This window comes from Galeopterus variegatus, unplaced genomic scaffold (assembly GCF_000696425.1).
Source record: "Galeopterus variegatus unplaced genomic scaffold, G_variegatus-3.0.2 Scaffold2094, whole genome shotgun sequence".
In the NCBI taxonomy this organism is placed as follows: Eukaryota; Metazoa; Chordata; class Mammalia; order Dermoptera; family Cynocephalidae; genus Galeopterus; species Galeopterus variegatus.
The window spans coordinates 153,733-178,495 of NW_007728205.1; the positions used below are offsets into that span (position 1 = coordinate 153,733).

Consider the following 24,763-nt stretch of genomic DNA (forward strand, 5'->3'; position numbering starts at 1 on the left):
TCTCATGCTATTTTTCCGTTCCAGGGCCCACTGCTCCTGTCCTTTGAGGAGGATGTGCAGCAACAGCCCCTGGAGCTGGCAGTGCAGGACGTCTCCAGTGTGATCAGGTCGGCCCAGGAGAAGGTGAGCTGAAGGTCACCCTCCATGGCCTTTCCTACAAGAAGAAGTGAATTTAAAGCTGGGGGTGGGGAAGTTGTTGTGTTTTAGAATTATTGAAAATGCAGAGCCCTTATACCAGAAAAGAAAGGGGGGGTCAGAGATCTAGCCCATCAGCTGATGAGTGGATCAATAAAATGTAGTATATCCAACATAATGGAATATTATGCAGCCTTGAAAAGGAAGGAAATTCTGCTACATGTTATACCATGGGTGAATCTTGCAAACATTATGCTGTGTAAAAGAAGGCACAGAGAAAAAGCCACATATTATGTGACTCCATTTATATGAAATATCCAGAATAGATAAATCAATAGAGACAGAAAGCAGATTAGTGTTGCCAGGGGCTAGGTGGGAAGAGGTATTGGGTGAAAATGGATTCTGACTGCTAATGGGTACAGGGTTTCTTACTGGGTGAGGAAAATGTTCTAAAAGTAATGGTGGTGATCGTTGAACAACTATAGGAATATATTAAAATTTTTTGAATTATACAGTTTAAGTGAGTGAATTATATAGTACATAAATTATATCTCAATAAAACTGATATATATTTATGAGGGTACTTCAAAAAGTTCATGGAGAATAGAATTAAAAGATAATTCAAATCTTTCCATGAACTTTTTGAAGTACTCTTACATAAAGTCTGCCACATGATGTATATGTTTGCACTATATAGATACTATGTAGAATTCATTTCCCTGTTGCTAATAGTTCATGGGCCAAACTTAACCTGTTGTACTGGTCAGATACTATAAATTATAAAAAAGCTTCTGTAACAAGTCCTAGAAACTTTGTCTTAAACACAAGGCTTACCTTTGTATTTATTATATCATCATTGATATTATTATTATTATTATTATTATTATTATTATTATTATTATTGTATAAGTACATTTCTTACTCTTGGGCTCTGAATTTTTTTTCCATTATTAAAAATGATTTATTTGCCAGTTTTATTCAGTATCACTCCCAAATCCAAAGACCTGCTCTAAATGGAGACATAAAATCCTCATTGGCTGCTCGATGCACCAGATTTGTAGTTTACAGTCTAGAATTGCAATTAGACATGAGGGTATGGTCTAATTTTAGAAGGAAAAAGGGAATCAGCCAGTGTTGTTTTTTTCATAACTCTTGCATGTATATTTTTCATGAGGATATATTTTTAGACATCAGCTATAGTGCAGTCCTGTCCTCCGTTCCTTCTCTTCCCACCTCCAGTGGTGACCATTCTTCTAAAGTCGGGCTGCTCTTTTCTTCATTCTTGGCCTTGTGTTTACACTTTACATGTGTGTGTTTTAAAGATGCTATGCGATGTTTATGGGTCTATCTGTATTTTTTTATCGGGTTAATCAAGCATATACCATTTAGCAGATGGTGGAGAAGACACACCTGTGCGTCCCTGGGTCAACAGTGACAGCATTGCCAGCCCTCAAACCCCACCTCTCCTGTATCCCTGTCACAGCTGGGGTATTGTTTGTGCATTTAAAACTTTTATCATTTCTTATGCACAATTTTTCAACAAGCTTTCTCTATATAGAACACTGTCATTTCGAGACTCATCTAGGTTGATTTACATAGGTCTAGTTCATTTGCTTCAACTACAGTTCAGGATTCCAGATGAACCAGGGCTCATATACTCATCTTCCACTCTTGGATAATTAGGTTGTTTTCTCTTCTTCGCAAGTACAAAGGACGACGCTGTGAGCGTGCGTGTTGTGTGTTTCTGTCTCCCAGCTCCTCAGGCACAAGCACAAGAGTATCCCTAGGGAAGGTATAAGCTTGCTGTGTCTTAGGCATTGTGAAATATGTATTTGATCTTTGTCCTCATTTCCTGGCATACGACTTTCAAAATCCTTGGAATCTCCAAAGTGATAAATGTCTTTTTTGGATGCTAAGGAGTTGACTGATGGCTGGCATCCCCTAGGTGGCTTTAGGATGGGGGCTGGCCACCAGGAAGACCAAGGCAAAACCAGACAATTGGTACTTGAAGTCCAATTGACTGTTGATTACCAACGGCCAGTGCCTTAGTCAATCATGCCTACATAATGAAGTCTCCATAAAAACTCAAAAGGATAGAGTTCAGATGAGCTTCGGATAGCTGAACAGGTGGAGGTTCCTGGAAAGTTGTCCCCCAGCGAGAGCAGACAAGTTCCACACCCCTTCCCCACACCTTGCACTGTGCATCTTTTCATCTGTGTCCTTCATAATATCCTTTATAATAAACTGGTAAATGTAAGTGTTTCCCTGAGTTCCGTGAGCTGCTCTAGCAAGCTAATCTAACCCAAGGGGAGGGTTGTGGAACCCCAGTTTATAGCCAGTTGGTCAGAAGCTTATGTAAAGCAACCTGGGGCTTGGGAATGGCATTGGAAATTGGGGGCAATCTTGGGGATGGAGCCCTCAACCTGTGGGATCTGATACTATCTCAGGTAGATGAGTGTGAGTGTGGAGAACATGAAGCCTGAGGGGTCCGAGGTCCTCAGAGCATCAGAGCAACTCTTACCAACTCAGATCCTGTGCTCACCTGTGGCTGTGGGAGACCCTCTGGGGTCTGCCTAGGCTCCTGAGAAAGATAAGTGGGAGGAGGACACCCTCGGGTGCTTGGATCCTGTATGTGGCCTTTTCCATTCTTGGACGAGCATCTTGGCCAACCATGGCATAGTTTTATGGCACCTTTTTGCAAAGGAATCTAGCCAATTTAATCATCATTTCTCTCATAATGTGCCCCAGGTAGAACATTACTTAACATTCATGCATTAAATGAAGATGATAAGACATTGGGGCCTCTTTAATATTATTCCAGGAGTTAGTGTTCTAGGACTGCTGTGTAGGTTGATACGCTTACAACGGTGTCCTTCTTTTTTAGTATCTAAACCACACACCCCCACAGGTTCCAAATTTGTATTGAATTCTATGTCAGCATTATCATATAATCTCCTTGCTCTGCATAACTCTTGAGAAGGAAAAAAACTGTAACAGAATTCGAGGACCCCCATAAAAGGTATAAAATAAATACAAACTTCTGGTTTCAAAGGCACTATGCACCCCCTCCCCCAAGCTTCCTCCAGAGTGTCACTTTGTATCTTTCTCCCCTTTCTAACCCATCCTTGACAAGAAACATGTGGTCGGCACTTGAGCTGAGATAGGGACAAATCCTCCTGCACCAAGGGGTTCTGTGATATGATAACATCTATGATTGACTGGAGAGGAATGAGGACTGGCCAGCCTGAATTTCCATGTGCTCTCTGTGCACACGCCCCGGACTGGTGTTCAGGCTTGAGTCACCAGCCAGCCCCTCACAGAACAGATCTGCCTGCCCTGCTCACTGGGGTGCCCTGAACTTGGTCTTTCTCCTGCAGTCCCTGAAGACCCCTGGGCGTCAATGTAGTCGCCTTTGCAAATATCTGCTTCATTAGCAAACCCTTTCTGCACCCTGAGACAGAGAGTGGGGTCTTGCATAGCTCGGGGCAGTCTGAGTCACCTCCCAGGACCAATGACAGCTGCAAAACCCACAGCCTTCCAGCCTTGTCTGAGTCAGGAATGGTCTGCATTGTGTCACTCGCAACACTTTTGACTCGAAATGTGGATTTTTTTCATTCTAACAACTGATTCTCCAACTCTCTGACACCAGCTGGGTGGCCTAAAATCCAATTCATTTCTGACACTACCCAGAGTTAGCGCAGACACCATAGGTCGAGGGCTCAGTCCCACAAGACTGCCCCCAATTCAGACACAAGTTGCAGGTTCTAGGTTGCCACCTGTACTTCTGACCAAGTGGCTATAAATCAGAGGTTCCCATAAATCCTTTCTCAGGTTTAATAACTTGCCAGAATGGCTCACAGAACTCAGGAAAACAGTTTACTTACTATTAATGGTTTATTATAAAGGATAATACTCAGGAACAATCAAAAGAAAGAGATGCATAGATGTGGGGGAGGGGACTGCACGGAGCCCCATGCCCTCCCTGGGCAAGCCACCCTCCCAGTGCCTTGGTGTATTCCCCACCTTGGAAGCTCCCTGAACCCTGTCATTTAGGGGTTTTTATGGTGGCATGATTGATTACATCACTGGCCATTGGTGACTGAATTCTACCTCCAGCCTCTCTTCCCTCCCTGGAGGTCAGGGTGGGGTAGGGCTGAAAGTCCAACCCTCTAAGCATGCCTTGGTCCTTCTGGTGATCAGCCCCATTCTGAAGTTATCTAAGGGTCCCCAGACATTGTCACCTCATTAGCATGCAAAANCAGCCCCATTCTGAAGTTATCTAAGGGTCCCCAGACATTGTCACCTCATTAGCATGCAAAAGACACTCATCACTGGGAAGATTCTGAGGGTTTATTTATGACAAGCAGCAAGCCCTGCAGGAGTTGTGGCATTTTCTTAAGGGAATTCTCCTTGTGGCCACGGCTCACTGTACAGGCACGACTGCTGGCTTGTTGGGAGAGGCATTCCTGGTGGGGTGCTGTGCACTGAATGCATGGCCTTTAAACTTTTCTGCGGGGGCTCACTCTGCTCTCTTCTAGTCTCAACATGTGTGAATACTTTTATTTCTCCTAGACTTTAATTACGCTTTTACGCAAGAGCAACAAGTTTCTACCTATGTTCTCTTTCCTCACGTCCTGGGAGAGGTTTGACCCAGAAAAGGGGAATCTTGATTTCCACGTCTTAAGCAGGCTGAGAGCCAACCCTTCCTCCACAGAGTGCAGCCACAGCCCTTCCAGGGCACGCAGTGGGTCAGATGCATCACGCTTGATCCTGTGCTGGCACGAGGTCGGCAGGTGCACCATGGAGACTCATCAAGGAAAAGATTGACCATGAATTAGGGTCAGGGATTGTGCTGTGGAAGGCCATGCACTGGGAAGGTTTACATTTCTTTTAGGAAGCATGATAAGTGTCTCTTCGAAAGTAATGTTTATTTGGAAGACTTACAGATTTTTCCAAATTCCAGTGGAGGCAGGAATCGAGCTGGGAGCCATCTTTGGAGACTGGGAGTGCCATTGTCTGTGTTGGTGTGGAGCCAAGTGTCCTGTGAGACACTGGAATTGTCTCTGCTCTCAGTGCTAATGCTAAATAAATGGAGGCTCCTAGTGGTGTAATGAGCAACTGTAGGTTAAAATGTTAAATAAAATTATCATCACCCAGCATGGAGAAAGGCCTAGCTCAGAAGCCAGGGAGACACTGATTGGATCTGGGCTTGTTTTGGGCATTTCCTTCTCTCTTCAAGCTGCAGGTTCTGTCTGTCATGTATAAATCCCTCCCTGGCAGGGTTATGGGGAGAATGGGAGCTTGTGCCTGTGTAGTACCCCACACAGTGCCTGCCACACCATCATAGCTGGCTATGGTAACGGGTGTGACCAGGCTCTGGGTGAAGTGTTTGTATCCATTCTCATTCGTGCTCATAGCACTGTTCAGTCAGAAGTATCATGCCTATTTTACAGAGGAGGAAACTGAGGCAGAGAGGTCCAGTCATTTGGCTGAGGTACAGGGCGGGTAGGTAGCAGAGACTGGAGTTGAACCTTGGTCAGCCTCCAGAAATGAGCTGTAACCACCATGCACACCAAAGGTACTGTTAGTGTTGTTTTACATTATTACTATTATCTCACTTAAGCTCCCACTTCCACCCACATTTCCACCATAAGAGGTGATGCAGGTGGAGAAAAGAGAACTGAAAGGAGCTAACCAGCCTTTGCTTACATAAAACCATAGCAACAGACACCTTGAACAGCTGCACAGGATTCCCCCAGAATCTCATTCCAGGCTGTGCGTCGGGAGCCCCCAGCTGGCCCCAGTGTGCGGCGTGTGATGCAACCTTGCTTTCTCCCTGGCTGCCCGTTGCACACTTACATGCTGAAACACATCTGGGAGCATCTGGGTGGCCTCTGTTTTTTCCTCAGTGGGCCTCTTGGTTTGTAAGGGGAGCATAATTCAAAATTGTCTATGTTTGTCTCTCTAGTTGTAAACAGGAAGCTCGGTTGACCTTTTTTTCCCTTTGCTTTGTGTGAATTGAAATTCCAAGTATCCCATTAACCTGGTATTTATGCTAAAATGCTAATAGGTTGTGAAATTGTTTTGAAACAGGTCCTGTCCAAGGGCAGGCAGTTGAGATTCCTTATTGGAGGCCCTGCCTCTGAGATCCAGTGCGTGGTGCTGCCCCTGAGCAGGAGAAGTGCCTCCTGCAAGGCCGCCTGCTTGTTTGGACAATGGCACGTGGGATTGTGGGCTGAGTCAGGCCTTAGGTACAGCCTGCCTCTGGCCTGGAGGAGACAGGGTGAGAGGACCCTGGGGCTCACGATGTTTTGTTTGTTTGTTGAAGTACAGAGCCTGGCGTTAGGGGTAGGTGTGGCTGTGTGGCCTGGCCTAAAACCAACATGAAGCAGTAACCACCAGCCCATGAGCCAGTTGCCTCGTGTGCTTCATTTGAAAGGGAACGTCTCATATATGGCTTTTAACACAGCATTGGTGCAAGAGCACAGCACACTCACCGACAGATTTTTAAGCTGTGGAATGTCCACGTTAAACCCTGTTATGTATTAACAATACCTCCTTGTAGTGCGGGATGACTGAAAAGACTCCTTGTTCATTTCAAAGTATCCCAACAAGGGAGGGGATGGAGAGTGTGTCCAGGGCTGGGGCTGGAATCAAGAACAGGGAGCCCGTGTGGCCTGAGGTGCACCCCCAGAATAAGGCAAAACAGAGCATCTGCCCAGCATCCCTCGGGTTTGGCCGACATCTTGTTTCCAACGTTTTCCCTCTCAGTCCCCTGGGAGAGTTCCTCATAAAAATACATCTCCGGCTGTGTATTGTGAATTGGTGGGCAGAAAGGATGAACTTTGTAGATGTTCTGATAATATTTAGCTCTAATGGATTTTACTTCTTGAATGGAGTGCCTGTTCCAGAGTAGAAATAATATTTTATAACCGATTCATATTGTCTGAACGAATATGTACAGAGGTGAGATTGGGTTGCCCAGGTGGGAAAGACATCCGATTAGGAATCGTGCACGATTAGTGCAGGGTCTATACTTCTGCTTTATGCTGGAGTTCTTTCCTCGAGGCGTTGTTATATGGTGCAATTGAAGTGAAAAATACTCAATAACATAAACCTTTCGGGTGCATTTTCTCAGCTGTGTTCCTAGTTCCTTTGGAGACAAAAGTAATTAAATTATTTTCGGTTCTCTGGAGTGTTCTAAGGAAAGGAGGGGCAGAGGCAGCTGCAGGAGAAGCTTAATTGAAAAGGAAAGTGAAAGGGTACAGTGAGACTGGGAGGGATTAGGGACTTTCTTGCTGGCGAGCATAGCAGAACTCAGAACTCACTCAGCTGGAATTTTTTGGCCCATGTCTAAACAAAGGAACACACTTTGAAGATAAGAGCTATTTGCATAGGTATGTGACTATTTGAGTTCAAAGTCTGGAGAGAGCATATAAAAGGTGAATGAAGCCCCTGTCCCCCCACCAGGGTCGGGTATGACTGGCCCTGTTGCCCTTCAGAGCTTACTCTCACGTTCTGCTCTCTTTCTTGATCTATGGGGGGGACCAGGGATACCCTGACCCAACCCGTCCCCTGCCAGCCCTCCAGTCACTGTCCAGTGCTCTTTGGGCTTTTCACCTTTGAGACTCTCACTATGTGCAACCCACCTTCCCTGAAACACTCTCTTAAGTAGAGAGGGAGGGTGTTTATCTGGAATACATGGTTCAGCATTCTTATTGCTTGATTTTGGAATGGTTTATGTCATTGAGGAGTTCTCTGCTTGCTTTGGAAAAGAAAACCTCAAGAATAAAGCAGGTGGGTTTATGGCTGATTATTTTAAGGGAGCCCGTTCCTATGGAGGCAGACCCTGGCTTTGTGGGGTCCTGGGGCGGGTGGGTCCACCCCTGTCCTCAGAGAAGTGCTCTGTTGCCACCGCAGACAGTACATATTGTTTCTGTTTAACTTTTAAAAATCCAGTACGCGTATCAGACCATCCAGAGGGAGATATTCAAAGCCCTAAAAGCCGTATTCAAACAGTTCTATATAGTTGGGACTCTCTGAGAAGCTAAGTGAGAAACCTAAGGGATTCTCAGGAACACTGTTGAGTTTGGGGTAGGGGACTCGAGGATGAAGATCAGGGTCTCCACCTATTCATAGGTATTTAGGTAGATGTCAACCCTTGACTTGTGGCCAATTAGGAGGGCTAACTAGTTGGAAAGATCCATTTACCTTGCATCAGGTGATCTGCCTCCTGCTGTTCCAAGAGGGTCCCTGCTCAGACCGTGAGGGCCTTGCCACTGTACGTATGGGTTGAGAGAATTTAATCCCCATTGTGGATAACACCTTAATACGCTAAAAGAAGATTACCGTTTTTAAAACCTCCTTTCCATTTTGTTCTCGGCCATTTGACAAATGGGGCATTATTATTCCCAGGGCAGCAGAGGCAGAGACTGGCCCTGGGAAAAGGATTTGGCCCTAATGGTTGTCTGTCCATGTAGACCTCGCAGGAGCAGTGGTGGCGTTTCGTGTGGCCATACCGAATGTTGAGGCAGGCTCAGAATGTTTCAACTGTGATGAGCTTTTCCTGCTGAACATGGAGGGGAGGCCATAAAAGGCTGGTCTGTGCGACTGGTTTTATTTAGAGGGTTGGGAAGCCATAGGGCTGCAGAAGACCCTCCAGGGGTCTCTGTGAGAAGACATTTGACCTGGAGGGTCTCACTTAGCAACTGCACTTACTTTACTGATGTGGCTTGAATGGTAAATTGGGAAGTTTGGAGTTTCATATTGTAGAAGTTTTAAAGTCAGGTTGTTTTATTTCTTTTCTTGCTTTTAACCAAGTGCTGGGACTCTCTGTATCCAGGTGGGTGGTAGGGAAGCTTTTTGTAGAACTGTAAGATACAAAAGGAAACCAAACTTCCTTTCTTTAGTCAAGATACTAATTAATTACACTGTCCATTTTCTTGGTAAAATTCTGATTAGCTTAGTATGGGAGGCTCCAAAAAAATAACAGAAGTCACCGAGTCACTGTCTTTTTTTTTTTTATTATTTTAAGCAGCAAAAGACCTGGGCTGTGCAGACAAAGGACAGTGCATCTTCGTGTCAGGTCACTGGTGTGTGTAACTCCTCTGGGATCAAATTATGCTCCTCCAAAACAGGTTGTTTATAGATGATTTATTTTTAACATGAATAGGCGACATTTCTTATACAAATGTTTTGTTGTTCCAACCCTTTGTGAACTCTGGAAATGATGAAGAGATGTAACAATCCCTGTAAATTAATCTTTTGAGAGTGATGTGAGAATGGGTGATGATAGGACTTGTGTGGCTTTCTGCCAGTGTGGAGAGAGGACGCGATTTTCTTCTTCCACATCTGTGTAGTTAAGGTCCTTTGTTGTGGACCTGGAAAGTGGACTCCCTGCCATGGGCTTATGTGCAGGTTCTGCTTGTGTTCCAGTGGGGAGAGGGGTCTGCTGTGGGGAGAATGGGATTGCGGGTGTGGCTAGGGGAGCTGGGGCTGAGAAAGGAAAAGGGTTGAACGTCCTAGCCCTGAACTTTGTGGACCAGCAGGCCCCAGCAATGTAATTATTTTGATAATCTTTCCACTTGGTATTTTAGATTCTGATAAATCCACCAGAGAATTAAAGAATTTTCTCATCCTCCCCAAGTGACTCCTTGCAGTGGGGGTTAGTAGTTCCCTTGGGAGTGTGGAGGTCAGTCTTGTCTGACCCTCAGCCCCTGGATAACTTGGCTTTGGCCAAACACACTGGCCACCTCCCGGCCTCCCTCTGCTGCCCTGCCATCCAGCACCCAGCGTGCCCCCAACCTCTCCCCCAGTCCCTGCCCCTATGCACACCTGGCACCTGGCCTCATAATTACCCAGCACTGTGCCTGCTTGGCATTCTACCCAGGGGGTCGCTGACCTCTCATTCCAGAAGATCTCCTTCTGTAGAGGAACTCCATGGCAGAAACTAGATATTTCTGTGCTGTGATAGCTCTAAAAATCATCCCTCTAAAATGCTACACGGCTTGTATTAGGCACATAGTTTGGTTTATTCCTGATGTAATTACTTGTCTTTGTCTTATAGATCATTAAATGAGCTCATTTTATAATGCTATTTTTGATATGGCTATATAATTTGTAATTATTTTATATTCTGTAGTTCTTTGAGTTACTCTCACATTTTTGAAAACCACTCTACGTTAAAAATTATTTACTTAGAAACAATTTCTTGTGTTCTGGGTACTTTTTTAAATTTTTTATTTGTAACATCTATAACTTATTTTCTTTTTAAGGCTCATTTTTAGCGAGAGAAGATGGCTAATGGCTTTTACTCTATATGAATGTGGAAATGTCTGGGGAAATGAAAATCCACCATTGTGGAGAAATAGAACAAAATGGTAGTTAAAGAAAAAAAACTGTTATATGTGCGAAGACTGTAGCAACTAGATTTGGGCAAGACAGTGTAGCTCCTGAGAAATCCATCAGGAAGCAAAGATTTGAAATATTGTTTCTGGCTTTTAAGCCACTACATTACAGAAAAGATGTGAATCTGAACATTTATCCACATCTGGAACTCTATAACTGTGTCCTCACTAACACGGAGAGTCCAGATGATGTCACAGTCGTATGAAGACGTCTCTGGGATGAGCTGTCCTTTCTATTGTATACAGTGTCATCTGTTCCTCGTCCCTCCTGCAGGTGGTGGTCTGTCGCGTGGTGGGCCAGACCATTCAGTTTGTGGTCAGCACAGAACCCGCCCCGGCCGCGGGCACAGGACGCCAGCTGTATGACGTGCAGCTGTCCCCACTTCATTTACAGGTAGGGGGTAGATCTTGAAAGTCATGGGAAAACAGTTCTCATAACTGGTAAGGGAAGAATGGTGTGAGCTACAGGGCTGTGAATATCTGTGTTTCTTATTAATTACCATTTATGTCGTAATTTTCAAACTGTCTGCTTCCATATTGTATCGTACGTGTAGGAAATTAAAAAGTGTGGACACCACACACACACCCCATATATGTATAAATAAATGCAGAGGTTGCTTTTTTCAGGCATTTAAACAAATCAGGGTGTCATCAACTAATAGAATAAGGGAAGCGGCATTTGATGAGGAAAGCGGTTCTGGTTTGGATTCAGGTGCCAGACCTTAGAGACATCAGCTTGGAAAAACAGCTGAGTGGCTGGACTGGGCACTCCTCTTGAGTTTTTGAAAAAGTCAACTTTATAATTTTTATTATTATTTTTGTAAGTTAAAAAATTTAGTATTACCATTATTTTTCTGATAATATAGCAAGACATATATCTATCATAATTATAATAGACTTAGTGAAACTTCTGGATGCCAAATCATCAGATGACTGTGCATCTCTCATCATTAAGCAAAACATTCACTAAAGCTCTCATTTAGCTGGTATTTTAAAATTGTGAATTTCTGGGCCTGTTTTAGCGGTCACTGCCAATTCAACCGTGTGTTTCCTCTCCTCTAATTTTGGCTACTAAGAATCATCAGATGACTGTGCATCTCTCATCATTAAGCAAAACATTCACTAAAGCTCTCATTTAGCTGGTATTTAAAAATTGTGAATTTCTGGGTCTGTTTTAGCGGTCACTGCCAATTCAACCGTGTGTTTCCTCTCCTCTAATTTTGGCTACTAATTTTGGGGATGAACCCAAGTTATACAGAATTCCCAATCCCAAAGGAAGATGATATTCCATATGCTTTTCTTACAGAGGCATGCTTTTAAGTAATGAGCATGCACAAGATTTTCTGGCTAAGTGGCTTTTTTCTAAAATCTACCCCCAGCCCCCCAACCCTATCCCAATAGCACTTCCTTTTAGAGAATCAAAGAGGTTAAGAGTTGACATCATAGACTTTTTAAGTGTCAGTGCTGTCCTGCGCTCTCCCACATTTTTTGGACAATGTGATTAGAAATAACTTTCAAACTCTGGGTTGCACCCCAGCACTTGATGCACACTTGAGAACCAGTGAGCTCAGAGAGGGCCACAAGCAAACTGAAGCAATTTCACTTCTGGACTGAGTTTATTGTGTTGAAGCGCTCATGCCAGTTTAAATAGCTAGACGGAAGGAACACAAGTGTGTCTTTGATCTCTTTACACAGTTTAAAACCAGAATGTGGATTACCCGTCAAAGCAGAGGCAGCTGCTAAATGTCGGTAAATTATTCATGCTGAAGTCAGGCGGCATTCCACCTCTCTGATGTGCTTGAGATCAAAGGTGCACAGAGGTGCCAGCAATCAGAGTCCCCACCTGCCCAGTGGGGGTGACTCAGTTGCCTGTGGCAGTGAAATTAAAGTGCATTTTTTCCAGAATCACTTGGAATTACAGGGCAAAGGAAGGCATCATTCTCTTACTCTGCTCCTAGCAGGAAGTGAGTGCCCTGAGTGTTCATATGGTCTGAGGCCACACTTTCCTTTCCTTTTGTCTGGAAGGGAGAGAGGAGGAGGGATGGAAATGTGAAAAGTTAAGGTTATGCTTTGGAAAGAGTGTCTGGCTGAAAAAGAGGATGCTAGGTTAGGCTGCTGAAACAAATAACCATATAGTTAGCTGTTTTAAGCTAATTTATTATAACAAATTTATTGTGTTATAAAGGTCAGATGTCCAACGCAGGTTAAAATCAAGGTTTTGTCAGGGCTGCTTTCTTCTGGGGAAGCTCTAGGGAGATTCTGTGTCCTTGTTTATGTGGGGTTGTGGTAGAATTCAGCTCCTCAGGGGTGTGGGGTGAGGTCCTGTTTTCTTGCTGGATGTGAAGAGCTCGTGTGAAACCTCCCTCCTTGGCTCATGGTGCCTTCTGCCGTCTTCACGCCCAGCCACAACGAGCTGAGTCCTGAAGTTCCGTCTCTCTGACTGGCTCTTCTGCCTTCCTTTTCCAGTTTTAAGGACTCTTGTGATTCCATCAGGCTCACCTAAAGAACCCAAGATCATCTCCCCATCTCGAGGTCCTTACCCTAATCACACCTGCCAAATCCCCTTTACCATGGAAGGCCACATATTCACAGGTTCCAGGGATTAGGGCGTGGACATTTGGGGGGCAATTATCCTGCCTCCCACAGATGGGTGGGATTGGACAAGGCATGATCAGAGGTGGCAGTCTGGTTAGAGTTTGCCATAGCGGCCCAGGCAGGAGATGGTGAGGATACCGTTGTGCTCTGTACGCACTCTTCAGGGGATGTGTGAGTGTGGGGGCTGGGGAGATCCATGTGGGATCAGGGATAAGGCATCCTGGATCCCTTCTCTTATTCCTCTCTCCTTTATGCCTTGGTGACACTCCCAGAAAGAGAACTGTAAAGCACAGCAAATTATTCATTTAAAAGAGCCTGCAGAGCCTTAATGACATGTGGCCTTCGGCCACGAATGCTAAGGTTCTTCTTTGAGTGGTAGGGTGAGAAGGGAAGGTGCTGGATGGGGGAGAGTGAAGGGAGTTTGGGGGTCTTACTTTGCATGTTGAGAGCACATAGTGTGCCAAGGGGGAGGCCAAGCAATTGTCTATGAAAATAAATCCATAAATGAACGCATGCACACACATGCAAACACATACACACACACACAAACGTATATTAAGGCTCTGGTGGAAAGAGCAGCCCTCCAATAACCTTTTTTTCTTTTAAATAGCTGGAGCTACACATGAAAGAAAAGAGAGAGGACATCCAGATTAGGTGGTCCTTCATCAGCGTGCCTGAAATGGCCATTGAGATCCAGCCCAAGGCCCTGGAGGAGGTCAGTGCGTAAGTTTTGATGATTCCTCTTTTGGCATGTGTGAGGATGCATGTGCGGTAGGGCAACCACATTGGTGGACTGAGGCTTAGGGGATCTCTGATATTAGCAGCCACCCTTGCCAGGCTGATGTGGGGCCTGTGGGACATGGGACAGGCCTCCTGGCTTCACAGGGCACTGTGGGGGGACGGCTTCAGTGGATTTATGCTCTCCACCTGAACTGTACCTAGAATCCCCTGGCCACTTTTAAAAATTCCGAAGCCTGCCCCTCACCCAGATGTGGGTTTAATGTTTTAGCACTCATGTGCTGCCAAGGACAAGAACTGCGAGGTCACAAAATTGCAGGTTCCCCTTGGCATTCCCTGGGTCTGAGGACCAGATCCTGTCTCCTTAGGGGAGGGCATTCCACTTATAACTGGGGCTGAGTCCAGTGGCTGGCTTCCGACATCAGGGCCTCCTCTCTTGCCACAGTTTTTACAAAAATGCATCTGAAATCTGAAAGGGATTTCCTTCCTGCTTTCTGTGGTTTTAGGTGTTTGAGGAGGGGAACTTGGGAGCAGGGAGCAGGGAGCAGGGATCAGAAGGCGATGGGATGACTTTCTTCTCTTTCACCAGGACCAGGTGGTCGAGACAAATGCCATATCTGAAGCCCTTAAGGACATTCTGAAGCATCTGGTCGTTTCTGCCTCTCCCTCAGTGGTCCTGAGCACCAAGCCCACGGATGCGAAGGAAGTCCAGGTAAGCCTGTTTGTGGGGCCGGGGTACTTCCCAGCCCTGCTAGAAATAACCTTTCCCACGTTCCTCCACCTCCCAAGGCGGAGCCGGGATCTCATGGATGCTTGGCGATAGATGATGCCCTGGGCTTGGGATGAAGCCTCAGATTTGGAGCACAGGTTTCCCGAGCTCCACAAGATGGAAGGAGGAAGTTATGGGCCGCCCAGTGTGGCCCCACCATGATCGGGCCCTGGCCCTCTGCTTTTCATGAGGCGAGACTTGACTTTGCACTGTCCCTTTGCAGTCTGCTGTCTTGGACCTCATCCTTCCAGGATTGAGGTTCTTTTGCCCCAGAAGCAAGCAGAGCAAGTTGCCTCAGATGGACTGAGACCCTTTAGTCTGGGCTGGGGCCAGCTTGATGCCCGGCCCCACCTGGAACAATGTCTGCCTCTTGGGGATTTATCTCCTCTGGGCCATGCAGGAACAAGGACGCTTCTCTCACCTGTGTGGCCCCTTTTTCCATAGAGCCCACCTCCTGCCCCACTCTGGGTCCATCTGCACCATCTAATGAGGGCACTCGTCATTCCTCTCGTTAAATTCTTGTCCAGAGCCTTTGCCCTGCTCAGCCCTGTTGGGCCTAAGCAACACATCAACAGCCTTTGCTTAAGGTGAATTCTCTCAATTATAAGCAGATCTTTTTACCATGTCTATGCAAAACAGATGCTTATAGTCCCTGAAGTTTAAAAAAGTATATTTATTGGCAGTGATTTTATGTAGCATGGTAGAATATCCATCTTTATTATATAGTTCTTGGTGAAGTCAGTTTGAAAATATAGCTTTTCACATGTATTGTGTGATGGAGGCTTAGTCTCTGGTTCTTATTAGGGCAGAAATCACCAGCTATTAGTACGCAGAGTCTGGAGGCTTTGATTCATTGGACAAATATCAGTGGATCACAGTGTTCTGTGCTAAGCTCTGGGCACTGGAGGGTCACAGGAATGTAAGAACCTGTCTTGCCCCTCCTGTCACTTAGAGGGGCAGCCAGTCCAGCAGGTCAGAACAGCGAGGGGCTTGTGGACACTCCTGGGGCTTCCCAGGGGTGTGATGCTGGGGTGGGGGCTCAGCCTCCCCAAAGAGAGGGGGTTAAGCCCTGCCTCTGAGGTGAGAGCAGGGTCCCAGATGTTGTCCCTTTCAGCAATTCTATCACGCTGGTTTATTGTAGATCAGAGGTGACTGTTTTGAATATGACAATAAATTTTTAAAGTCAAACTTTGAGAAACTTCATGAAATAGTAGTGTATTATTAGAATCCATGGATTCAGAAAATAAAAGGACCCAAACTACCATAAATTAAATAATGCCTTTAAATAAAATCTGTAGAGTTTATTTAACAAAATAGTATACTTATCGTATTGGTCAGGGTTCTCTGGAGAAACAGAATGAGTATATAAATAGATTTATCATAAGGTATTGGCTCATACGGTCACAAAGGCTGACAAGGCCTGAGATCTGCAGTCAGGAAGCTGCAGAACAGGAGAGCCGATAGTGTGTGTTCCCATCCAGAGGACACAGGCTCAAGACCCAGGAAGAGCTAATGCCTCAGTTCAAGTTTGAAGGCAGGAAAATACCCCTGTCCCAGCTCAAGCAGTCAAGCAGCAGGAGTGCCCTCTAACTCTTGGAAGGGTCGGCATTCGGTTCTATTCAGGCCTTCAACAGAGTGGGTGAGTCCCACCCACATTGGGGAGGGCCACCTGCTGTACTTAGTCTATCAATTTAAACGTTAAGCTCATCCCAAAACACCCTCACAGAGACATCCAGATATAATGTTTGACCAAATGCCTGGGCACCCCATGGTCCAGTCAAGTTGACACATAAAATGAACCATCACACGTATACAACTGAAAAAATATCTCACCTGCATCCCACATGTCCCCAGCACTCATGTGCCTTAATCTGAAGGGCTTTTGCAATTTCTTCCTGGCCTCCCAGCACCCTCAGTCACAGTTGCAAAGCACCTGGTTCAGAACAGTGTTTTCTAGATGGTGACATAAGGAACACTAGTGTCACTTGAGATGTTACTAAGTGTCTCCCACAAAAAGCATTCTAGGTCAGATCAGTACCCAGGATCTCTGCCTGGAAGGTTTTCCCTGCATAGAGGCCCATTAAGTCTCTGAGAAGCCCTTCTGGATTCCCAAACATTTGCAACTAAAGGAGCCCTTTTGCAGAACAGCTGTAGCAGTAAGTGAAAGGTGCAAGCTAGTTTGGGAAACACTGCTTTGAAGGTGGGGTCCTCCAGATTTGGGGATGCTTTCTGCTGTAAATATCTCAATGCCTAGTGGAGGCTGTGACGGGGATGAAGCTGGTCCCAGCTGCATCTGCCCCTGTCCCCTTGCTCACGAAATGCCATTCAGTGCTTAGATATCCCTCATGCTGATGTCAGACTCTGCCGGGAGGTAGGACGTGGTCACATGCTGACACCCTGGCCATTCGCATCTGACCACTGTCCCACTCGGTGCTACTAGGCAGTGGCTGCTGGAGAGGACATCCTCACTCTCTTAAGCACCTACCCTGGGTCAGATAGTGTGGTTCCACGGTGAACTGTGTCCCAGTCCCCACCCACAGTGAGACCCTCTCCGAGGCTGAACACATTGCCACTTTCACTTGCTTTATTTGGGTTAGAAAAGGCTCCCACACAGAGGATGTGGTCATGGTGTGTTGGTGCCCTCCCTTCCCATTAGAAGGAAGCATTACTACAGAGCAGGCCTTGGGGCTCAGGATCCCTATGCAGATTTTCCTGAAGAACCCCTCCCTGTAACAGAAGTCCAGCAGCCACCTCCTCCTTGGTCCATGGTCTCCCCCACTGCCATGGCTCTTTGTTTTTCTTGTTTGCAGAATCTACAGTATACTTCACCTACTGCTCAGGAATCCTGCCCTCCTAAACCTCCAAGGGCTCATGAACTAAAATTACTGGTGAAGAACATCCGAGCCTCGCTGCTGAGTGATCCTGGTGCTTCAGGTGGGTGATGGTGCTGGCAGAGGGGCTCCTGGGTGATGGTGGGGCCTGGCCTACCTGCAAGAAGAGACTGCTCTTGCACCTGAGCAAGGTGGAAGTGGCTGCCTCGCAGGGTCTCAGTGGCCTTTGACTTCTCCTGTGGCATCCCTCCTATGGGTCTGCAGTGTGATCCCTACTTTGTTCAAAGAAGAACATCTGAAAAACAGTGATGTGAGACAGTTAAAACTCCAATCCCATTTTTGCATACTTGAAGGGTGAGGGAAGAAAGAACATTCTGGAGGGCCAAAGAATGGGAACATCTGCTTAGTATGAGAGTGTTTGGTGAAAGCCAAAGCTTTAGCAGAAAAAACGCCCAGGAAAGCTTCACCAGAGAGTCCTTCTCCACCACAGCAGTACTCCTGCTCATTCCTCTCATTTAAACAAGGGCAATTTTGTGAGAGTTTCAATGGGAAGTCATTAGGCATCCACCTACAATCCTGATTTGATTTCTTTGTGTTTCCTAATCTTAAAAACAAAAATCTTTAAAAAGCACCCATTTTTTTTCAGTTAATAATGTAAAAAGACTGCATTGACGAGTTTAAATTTCCAGGACCCTCACTTCTTTAGGGACAGACTAAATGGCTGGTATCATCGCTTACAAAAGTGTCTTGAACTTGATGGAGGTTATGTTGAGAAATAAAGGTTATATTTTTTATTTTTATGTTTTAATTCCACTTTCCCACAAACATTTTGAAGTCCCCTTGTATATTCAGGACTTTGTGCTAATGGTAAAGTGTTGCCTCAAAGCAGAAACAGCTGGTTTGCTAATGAAAAGTCTCATTGTCTGTATCAAATATCCCCGAAAAGGTCTTTGAGTAGGACCAGGTAATAGAAACACCTGTCTGTTGCAAGTAGGGATATTGGTTCTCTGTGAGGAATCTCCAAATTTAGGAGTCACCTCAAATTTAGGCTTAAAATTAGCCATCTCTGGCAAGCTGTTAGTCCTATCTAAAATTGGGGGCCACATCTCTGCATGTAATGATGTCACCTCTGGGAGAGGTCCCCCCGAACCTGGGAAGCTATGCCTGCAGCTGGAACTGATGAGGGAGAAAGGGCACTTGGGGTCAGCCCAGGACTGCTGGCATCAAGTTCAGGAAAAAAGTCTTTAACCCTAATGAAGTCTGGTGCTTTGAGAGTTTGTAAATGGCAAATGAAAGAAAGGATGGACTGTCAGGAGTGGGTAAAGCAAGGCCTTAGTCATTTAATCTAGCCTTTCTTTTATATGCATAATGTCTTAATGCAATTAAAAAACAAAAATAAAAGCCAATATGCTGTCTCTTTATTTGATCATAGGCAACATTAACCCAGTGTGTACAGCTCAGCTGAATGATCCTGTTCAGAGGTTCTCCAGCACCCTAGCAAAAAACACTACTGACCTCACATGGGAAGAAGAATTCACCTTGTAAGTATACCAGGTTATTATGGGCATGGGTTTCCACAGCTGTATCTATCCACAACCACCAAATCCTGAAATCATTTTGTAGCACTATTTACACCAAAAAATAAAATAAAATAATAAAACACAAAATATGTCTTAAGCATCTTAAGTCAAGCATGGATTTCTTCCTAAAGCCAGGTCTTAGTATCTAAGTTTTCTCCTCATGCACTTTTGTTACAAAACAGAACTGTTGTTGAGTTTCCCACTTCCCTTAGAAACATACACCATCCAGAGTAGAGTAGAAGGAAACTTCTGATTGACACCAAAGTCTGACAAAGAAGAGAAAAAAGGAAAAGTATAGACCACTTATAAATAATGATGTAAGAATCAGAAATAAGATACTATCAAATAAAATTTAACCGCAACACATTACAAATAAAGCCAGTTGAGTTCATACCAGGAATGTAAGGATGATTTAATGTAAGGAAATCTACTTATGAAATTCATTGTATTACTAGATCAAAGGAGAAGATAAACTTCTTATCTATGTATACCCAAAAGATATTCTGTGACATTTAATACCCATTCCCATTTTTAAAAACTTAATTAGAACAAAATGTATGGATACTTCTTTAATAAGATTTTAAAAATCACCGTAAATGGTAAATACCAGTAGCAGTCCCACTAAAGTCAAGAGAAGGATACCCATTGTTTAATTCTAGAAGTGCTAGTTAATGCAATTAGATAAGAAAAAGAAATGATATACAAATACTGTTAAGGAAGAGGCAAAAGTAGTCATTTCTTGGGGATGATGTTATTGTATATCTGGACTACTCAAGAAAATCAACTAAAACTGTTAGAAATAATGATGGATATAGGATAGAAATAAGTGGCATTAGAAAATCTAATAGAAACTGGGCCGGCCCGGTGGCGCACTGGATAGTGCGCCGCTTGGGAAGCGCGGCGGCGCTCCCGCCCGAGGGTTCGGATCCCACATACAGACTGGTTCCCGCTCACTGGTTGAGCGAGGCGCGGGAGCAACGCCGAGGGTTGCGATCCCGTTGCCGGTCCCTGGTCCGGTGCGGGGGCAACACTGAGGGTTGCGATCCGTTGCCGGACACAGAAAAAGACAAAAAAAAAAAAAGAAAGAAAATCTAATAGAAATAATAATTTCATAAAGTGGCTGACTACAAAAATATAGAAATCAATTGCTATCTGATACTTAAACAATAAACAATTGTGAAAGGTAGTGGAAGAAAATGGCCCATGTGTGTATATATGTAAAGAACTTTTAAAAGTCATTAATGGGAATGTAAACAGTTCCTCAGAAAACTGAGTTAAATTTCCCACCTCAAAATACAAAAGCAAGAACTAGAGATGGCCCTAAACCTCTATAAAGATGTTCAATCTCAGAATAATTAAAATAATACACACTTAAAAGAGAAGGACTGCTTTTCACCTTACATGTTGGTAAAGTATAAGAGAGTGATAATGTACCACTCAGCTATACAAAAAAAATTATATTCTATCATTTGCAGAAACATGGATGAAACTGGAAACCATCATGTTAAGTAAGTCAGGCACGAAAGTACCACATGATCTCACTCATATGTGGGATATTAAAAAAAAAAAAGTGGTTTTCATAGAAGTAGAGAGGAGAATAATGGTTACCAGAGGCTGGGAGGAGAGAGGGGAGAGGGGAAGGGGTGGCCTCATGGGTATAAGACTGTGCCATCTACCCCTAGTGAGTCACTGTGCAGTACATGCATGTATTGAAACAACACACTGTACCCCACAAATATGTACAAGTAAATGTTAAAATATTTTGAACAATAAAAAAAGGAGAGTGGTAATGGCTAGTGGAAGTGTAAATTGGAATAAACATTCTGGACATCGTCAATTTAAAAAAAAAAAATCTCAAATATATGTGCCTTTTGACTGGCAATTACAGTTTTTCCAAGGAAATAATCATGCAGTGTACAAAGATGTATGTATAAGGATGTTTATCTTAGCTTGTCTATAATTATGAAATATTGGAAACAACCAACCAGTTATTAAGGAGTTGGCTAAATAAAATCTTGTATGACTAAATCACAGAATACTAGACGCCTGTTAAAAATGGTATTGCTTTGTAGTTATTGACATGGAAAGATGTTCGTGATATCTGAAGTAAAAAAAAAAAATAGGTTACGAAGGAAGGGGAGGTAAGTTCTGTTCCATATTTTGTCTTTAGATAATTAAATATCTATGCTTTCCAATATGGTGACTACTAGCCACATGTGGTTCCTTAATGAAAATTAAACAAAATTAACTTCAGTTCCTCAGTTTTCACTGGCCACATTTCAAGTGTTCTGCGTCACTTGACAGTACTTCTTTCTGTCACTGTTATCACAAAGAGTTGTGTTGGACAGTCCTGAAAGGTTGGTCACCAGAGATTAACAGTGGCTGTTTCTGGATGGGGAGGTTGCAAGTGATCTTCCCTTTTTTGGTTATAAGTTTCTGTAGTTTCTTAAGTATTGACAACTTTATGTTTCTTTCTATAATCAGAAAAACCACTCTATTTCAAAAACACAGTAAACCATTGAATTTTTAAGGCATCACAGCTTTCTCCCTTTCCACAGTGAGCTGAATGCCAAGTCGAAGGAGTTATACCTGCAGATTTCAGAGGCTGGGCGATCCTCAGAAGGTGGGTGTTGAGCAAGTGCATGGGGCCTGCTGTCTGGGAGGGCTGTGCAGCCGCCCCGACCATGCTTGAGAGGCTCAAGAGGCTCGGGGGAGACGGAGACCCAGCAGAGCAGGCCAACCTCCTCCCCTAAATTGCTCTGGGTTTTCTCAAGGGAATGGTTGGTCAAAAGTGAATTTCCATTATCAACAAGGTCATATGTTTTGGGAAAGAGTACGTTCAACTGTTTTTTGTTTGTTTGTTTTCCAAAAAAGTATCTCAAATCTTTTGCTCAACAATTCTTGGCTTGGAGAAGCACATCTGATCCCTTCTATCCTCAACAGACCTCTTTTTAAAAACAAATTTTTTAATTGTGGTAAAGTACACATGACATAAAATTTTCAGTCTTACCCATTTTTAAGTGTACAGTTCAGTGGCATTAAGCACATTCACACTATTGTGCAGACATCACCACTGTCCATCTCCAGAACTTTTTATCTCACAAAACTGAAACTCTGTCCCATTAAACACTAACTCCCTACCCCCCTCCCCCCGGCCCCAGCACCCACCATTCTACTTTCTGTTGCTAGGAATTTCAGCTGGCTTTTCCTTATAAAATAAGCCACAGGAGCTTAAATTGGACATACGATTTAGACACAAGAAAGCAACGGTTAGAGGTAAAGTCACTAAAGTGAACGAGGATCTGTGTGTGCATGTGTATAAGTCAGTAGTTTCAGTATTTATGAGGTTTTTAAAAATCCCCATAAACATACCAAAATTGGAAAAGGGTGGGGGGTGGGTCCTTGCCTAGCTTATCCAGCTATGAAATCAAATCATTTGGTTACCTCTTAAATTAGAAGGCAGTTATTTCTCATAACTAATTAATTACGTCCTGGTCATTAGCAAGAATCCTGAGGCCATGCCTGGACTCTGGTTGTGAGATAACTGGGATGCTCATGAGATAAGAACTCACTTTCCCAGGGAGGGCTCCGGGGACAAGCACGGGGGTGGGGGTGCTCCGCCACCAGCCTAGAGAGAAGCTGATTTCTAATCCCATCCTTGGGTCACCACTCTGGCTGGCTCCATCCGGATTTCATTCCAGCCCAGCCTGATGGGATCTATGAAATTTCAAACTTAAAAAAAACAGTGTGAAGAACAATCCACAACCTTCACCCAAACTCACGTGTCTTTAACATTCACCCGGTTTCCTTTATTGTTTGTGCCGACACTTGGTCGTTCTGTCTCTCTCTCCCTCACCCGCATTCTCTCTTCACACACATACACACACACACAATGAGGGTAAATGTGCAGCCCACTTGAGGGTAAATTACATGCATCTTGGCCCTTTTCCTGTAAATTCTTTGGTATGTATTTCCTAAGAATAGGAATACTTCTTACACATCCCTAAACAGCTATCAGCTTCCTGAATTTACATCAGTTCAGTTCTTTAATCTACCACCCACATTCCAGTTTCTGCCAGTGGACCCAGTAATGTTCTTCATGCAGTCATTTTCCTCTGCAGTTTAGGGTCAGGTGTTACCTCTGATTGTCATATTGCGTTAGGCTCCTTTGGTCTGCAACACTTCCACAGCCGTTCTTTGTCTTTTATGACATTGACATTTAAACGTTTTCTGCAACTTGAGCATTTTCAAGTTGACAGGATGCACATTGGGGGTTTGCACTGGTCATAGCAGCTCACACTAACCCTTCTGCTGTCAGGGAGCCCCTGGAAACATCAACAGTACTCCTTGCTTGTGTCCTGTCTCTTTAGGTCTGTTGGCAATGACGACGGTCCCTTTAGATTTATTTAAGAAGCAGCCTTCTGGACCACAGAGCTTCACGCTGACCAGTGGGTCCTCCTCCAGCAGCTCGGTGCTGGGTTCTGTCACTGCAGAGGTATGGCAGTGTCCATGGCCAGGTCCCAGCTCGATCTACTTGTTATGAGTAGCATCTTAATTTGTGTCTGCCAGAGTCTTGCTCTTGTTTCAGTGAGAAATAAAGAGCTCATCTAAGAAGAGATGCTATTCCACACTCTGCATTTCCAGACTTGAATAGAGCACATCCCGTTTGTTATAGTGTAGAGTTGTTCTGCTATGTGAAATACCTTTCATGATGCCATTTCATGGGCCTAACCCAAAAAGGCCCTTTAAGGATTTTTGTTTGGCTCTCCAGCTTTTATTCCCATCATTATGTATTGGGTTGGCTATGTTTAAGCATGGGTCTCATGGTTCAATGTCAATTCCAAGAATATCCCAGTTAAGTGAAAATGTGAAGTGACATTGACTGAAGAAATCAGTGGCTGTTTCAAAGAAAACCAGCGTTATGTGACTCATCAAACTTTGCACTTACTACAAAACAAGTAACCAGCCTTCTCTGCAGTTTTCTTACATAGAACCTGGTGAATTGAAGTCCTGGCAAGTCCCTCTCCCTGTTCCTGCGACGAAGATAGAAAAGGACCGCACAGTGATGCCTTGTGGGACCGTGGTCACGACTGTCACTGCTGTGAAGACCAAGCCTCGCTTTGACCTGGGGAGGGCATCCCCACTGAGCTCCGGTGAGGCAACAGAGAGAATGGTGTCCCTGCAGGAACCCTGCCCGGTCACACTTGCCCTGTAAATGCCTTGCCACTGCCAACTGCAGAGCATTGCAGGCCGCAGCACTGAGCATTAGTTAGAAAATCTGTGGCACAGGAAGTATGGCCATTGGCAAGACTTGCGCTTAGTTTTTTTTTGTTGTTGTTGTTGGACAGTTGTCTTTATTCTGTCAGATAAAGACATGATAAGCTGAAGCAAGGCTCAGCCCCTTAGCATATCCTGAAGCTAAAATCTAGATGTTATAAATTGTTATACTTTTTGGTGTAACTGCACCCAAGTTCAATTAAGAACTCCATCATGTTCATGAAGGGGCAGAATGCTGTCTTGAAAAATTAGGCACAAGTGGTCAGCATAGACCTTCTTTTGCTAAAAATCATTTACTAGAAGTCTTGACAGTCCATCATTTTAGATCCTGCTGAATTTTGTACCTGTCCCTACAGCTGCTGCCTTGGTGGCAACTTCTGTATCAGTATGATTTATTATTATTTTTTAATTTATCCTGAGTCTCTGCTTGTA

General features: G+C 44.4%; 1 protein-coding gene across 1 annotated transcript in view; it reads left to right on the plus strand.

Moving 5' to 3' along the window:
• Positions 1-24,763, plus strand: part of C2CD2 (C2 calcium-dependent domain containing 2) — a 61,987-nt gene that overhangs the window by 17,038 nt on the left and 20,186 nt on the right. Inside the window, exons 3-11 of the mRNA XM_008580437.1 lie at positions 25-123; positions 10,816-10,935; positions 13,747-13,851; positions 14,464-14,586; positions 17,454-17,577; positions 18,907-19,015; positions 21,613-21,677; positions 23,425-23,549; positions 24,033-24,207. Of these exons, the coding sequence (XP_008578659.1) occupies positions 25-123; positions 10,816-10,935; positions 13,747-13,851; positions 14,464-14,586; positions 17,454-17,577; positions 18,907-19,015; positions 21,613-21,677; positions 23,425-23,549; positions 24,033-24,207 (1,045 nt within the window). The remainder of the gene's footprint in view (positions 1-24; positions 124-10,815; positions 10,936-13,746; positions 13,852-14,463; positions 14,587-17,453; positions 17,578-18,906; positions 19,016-21,612; positions 21,678-23,424; positions 23,550-24,032; positions 24,208-24,763) is intronic.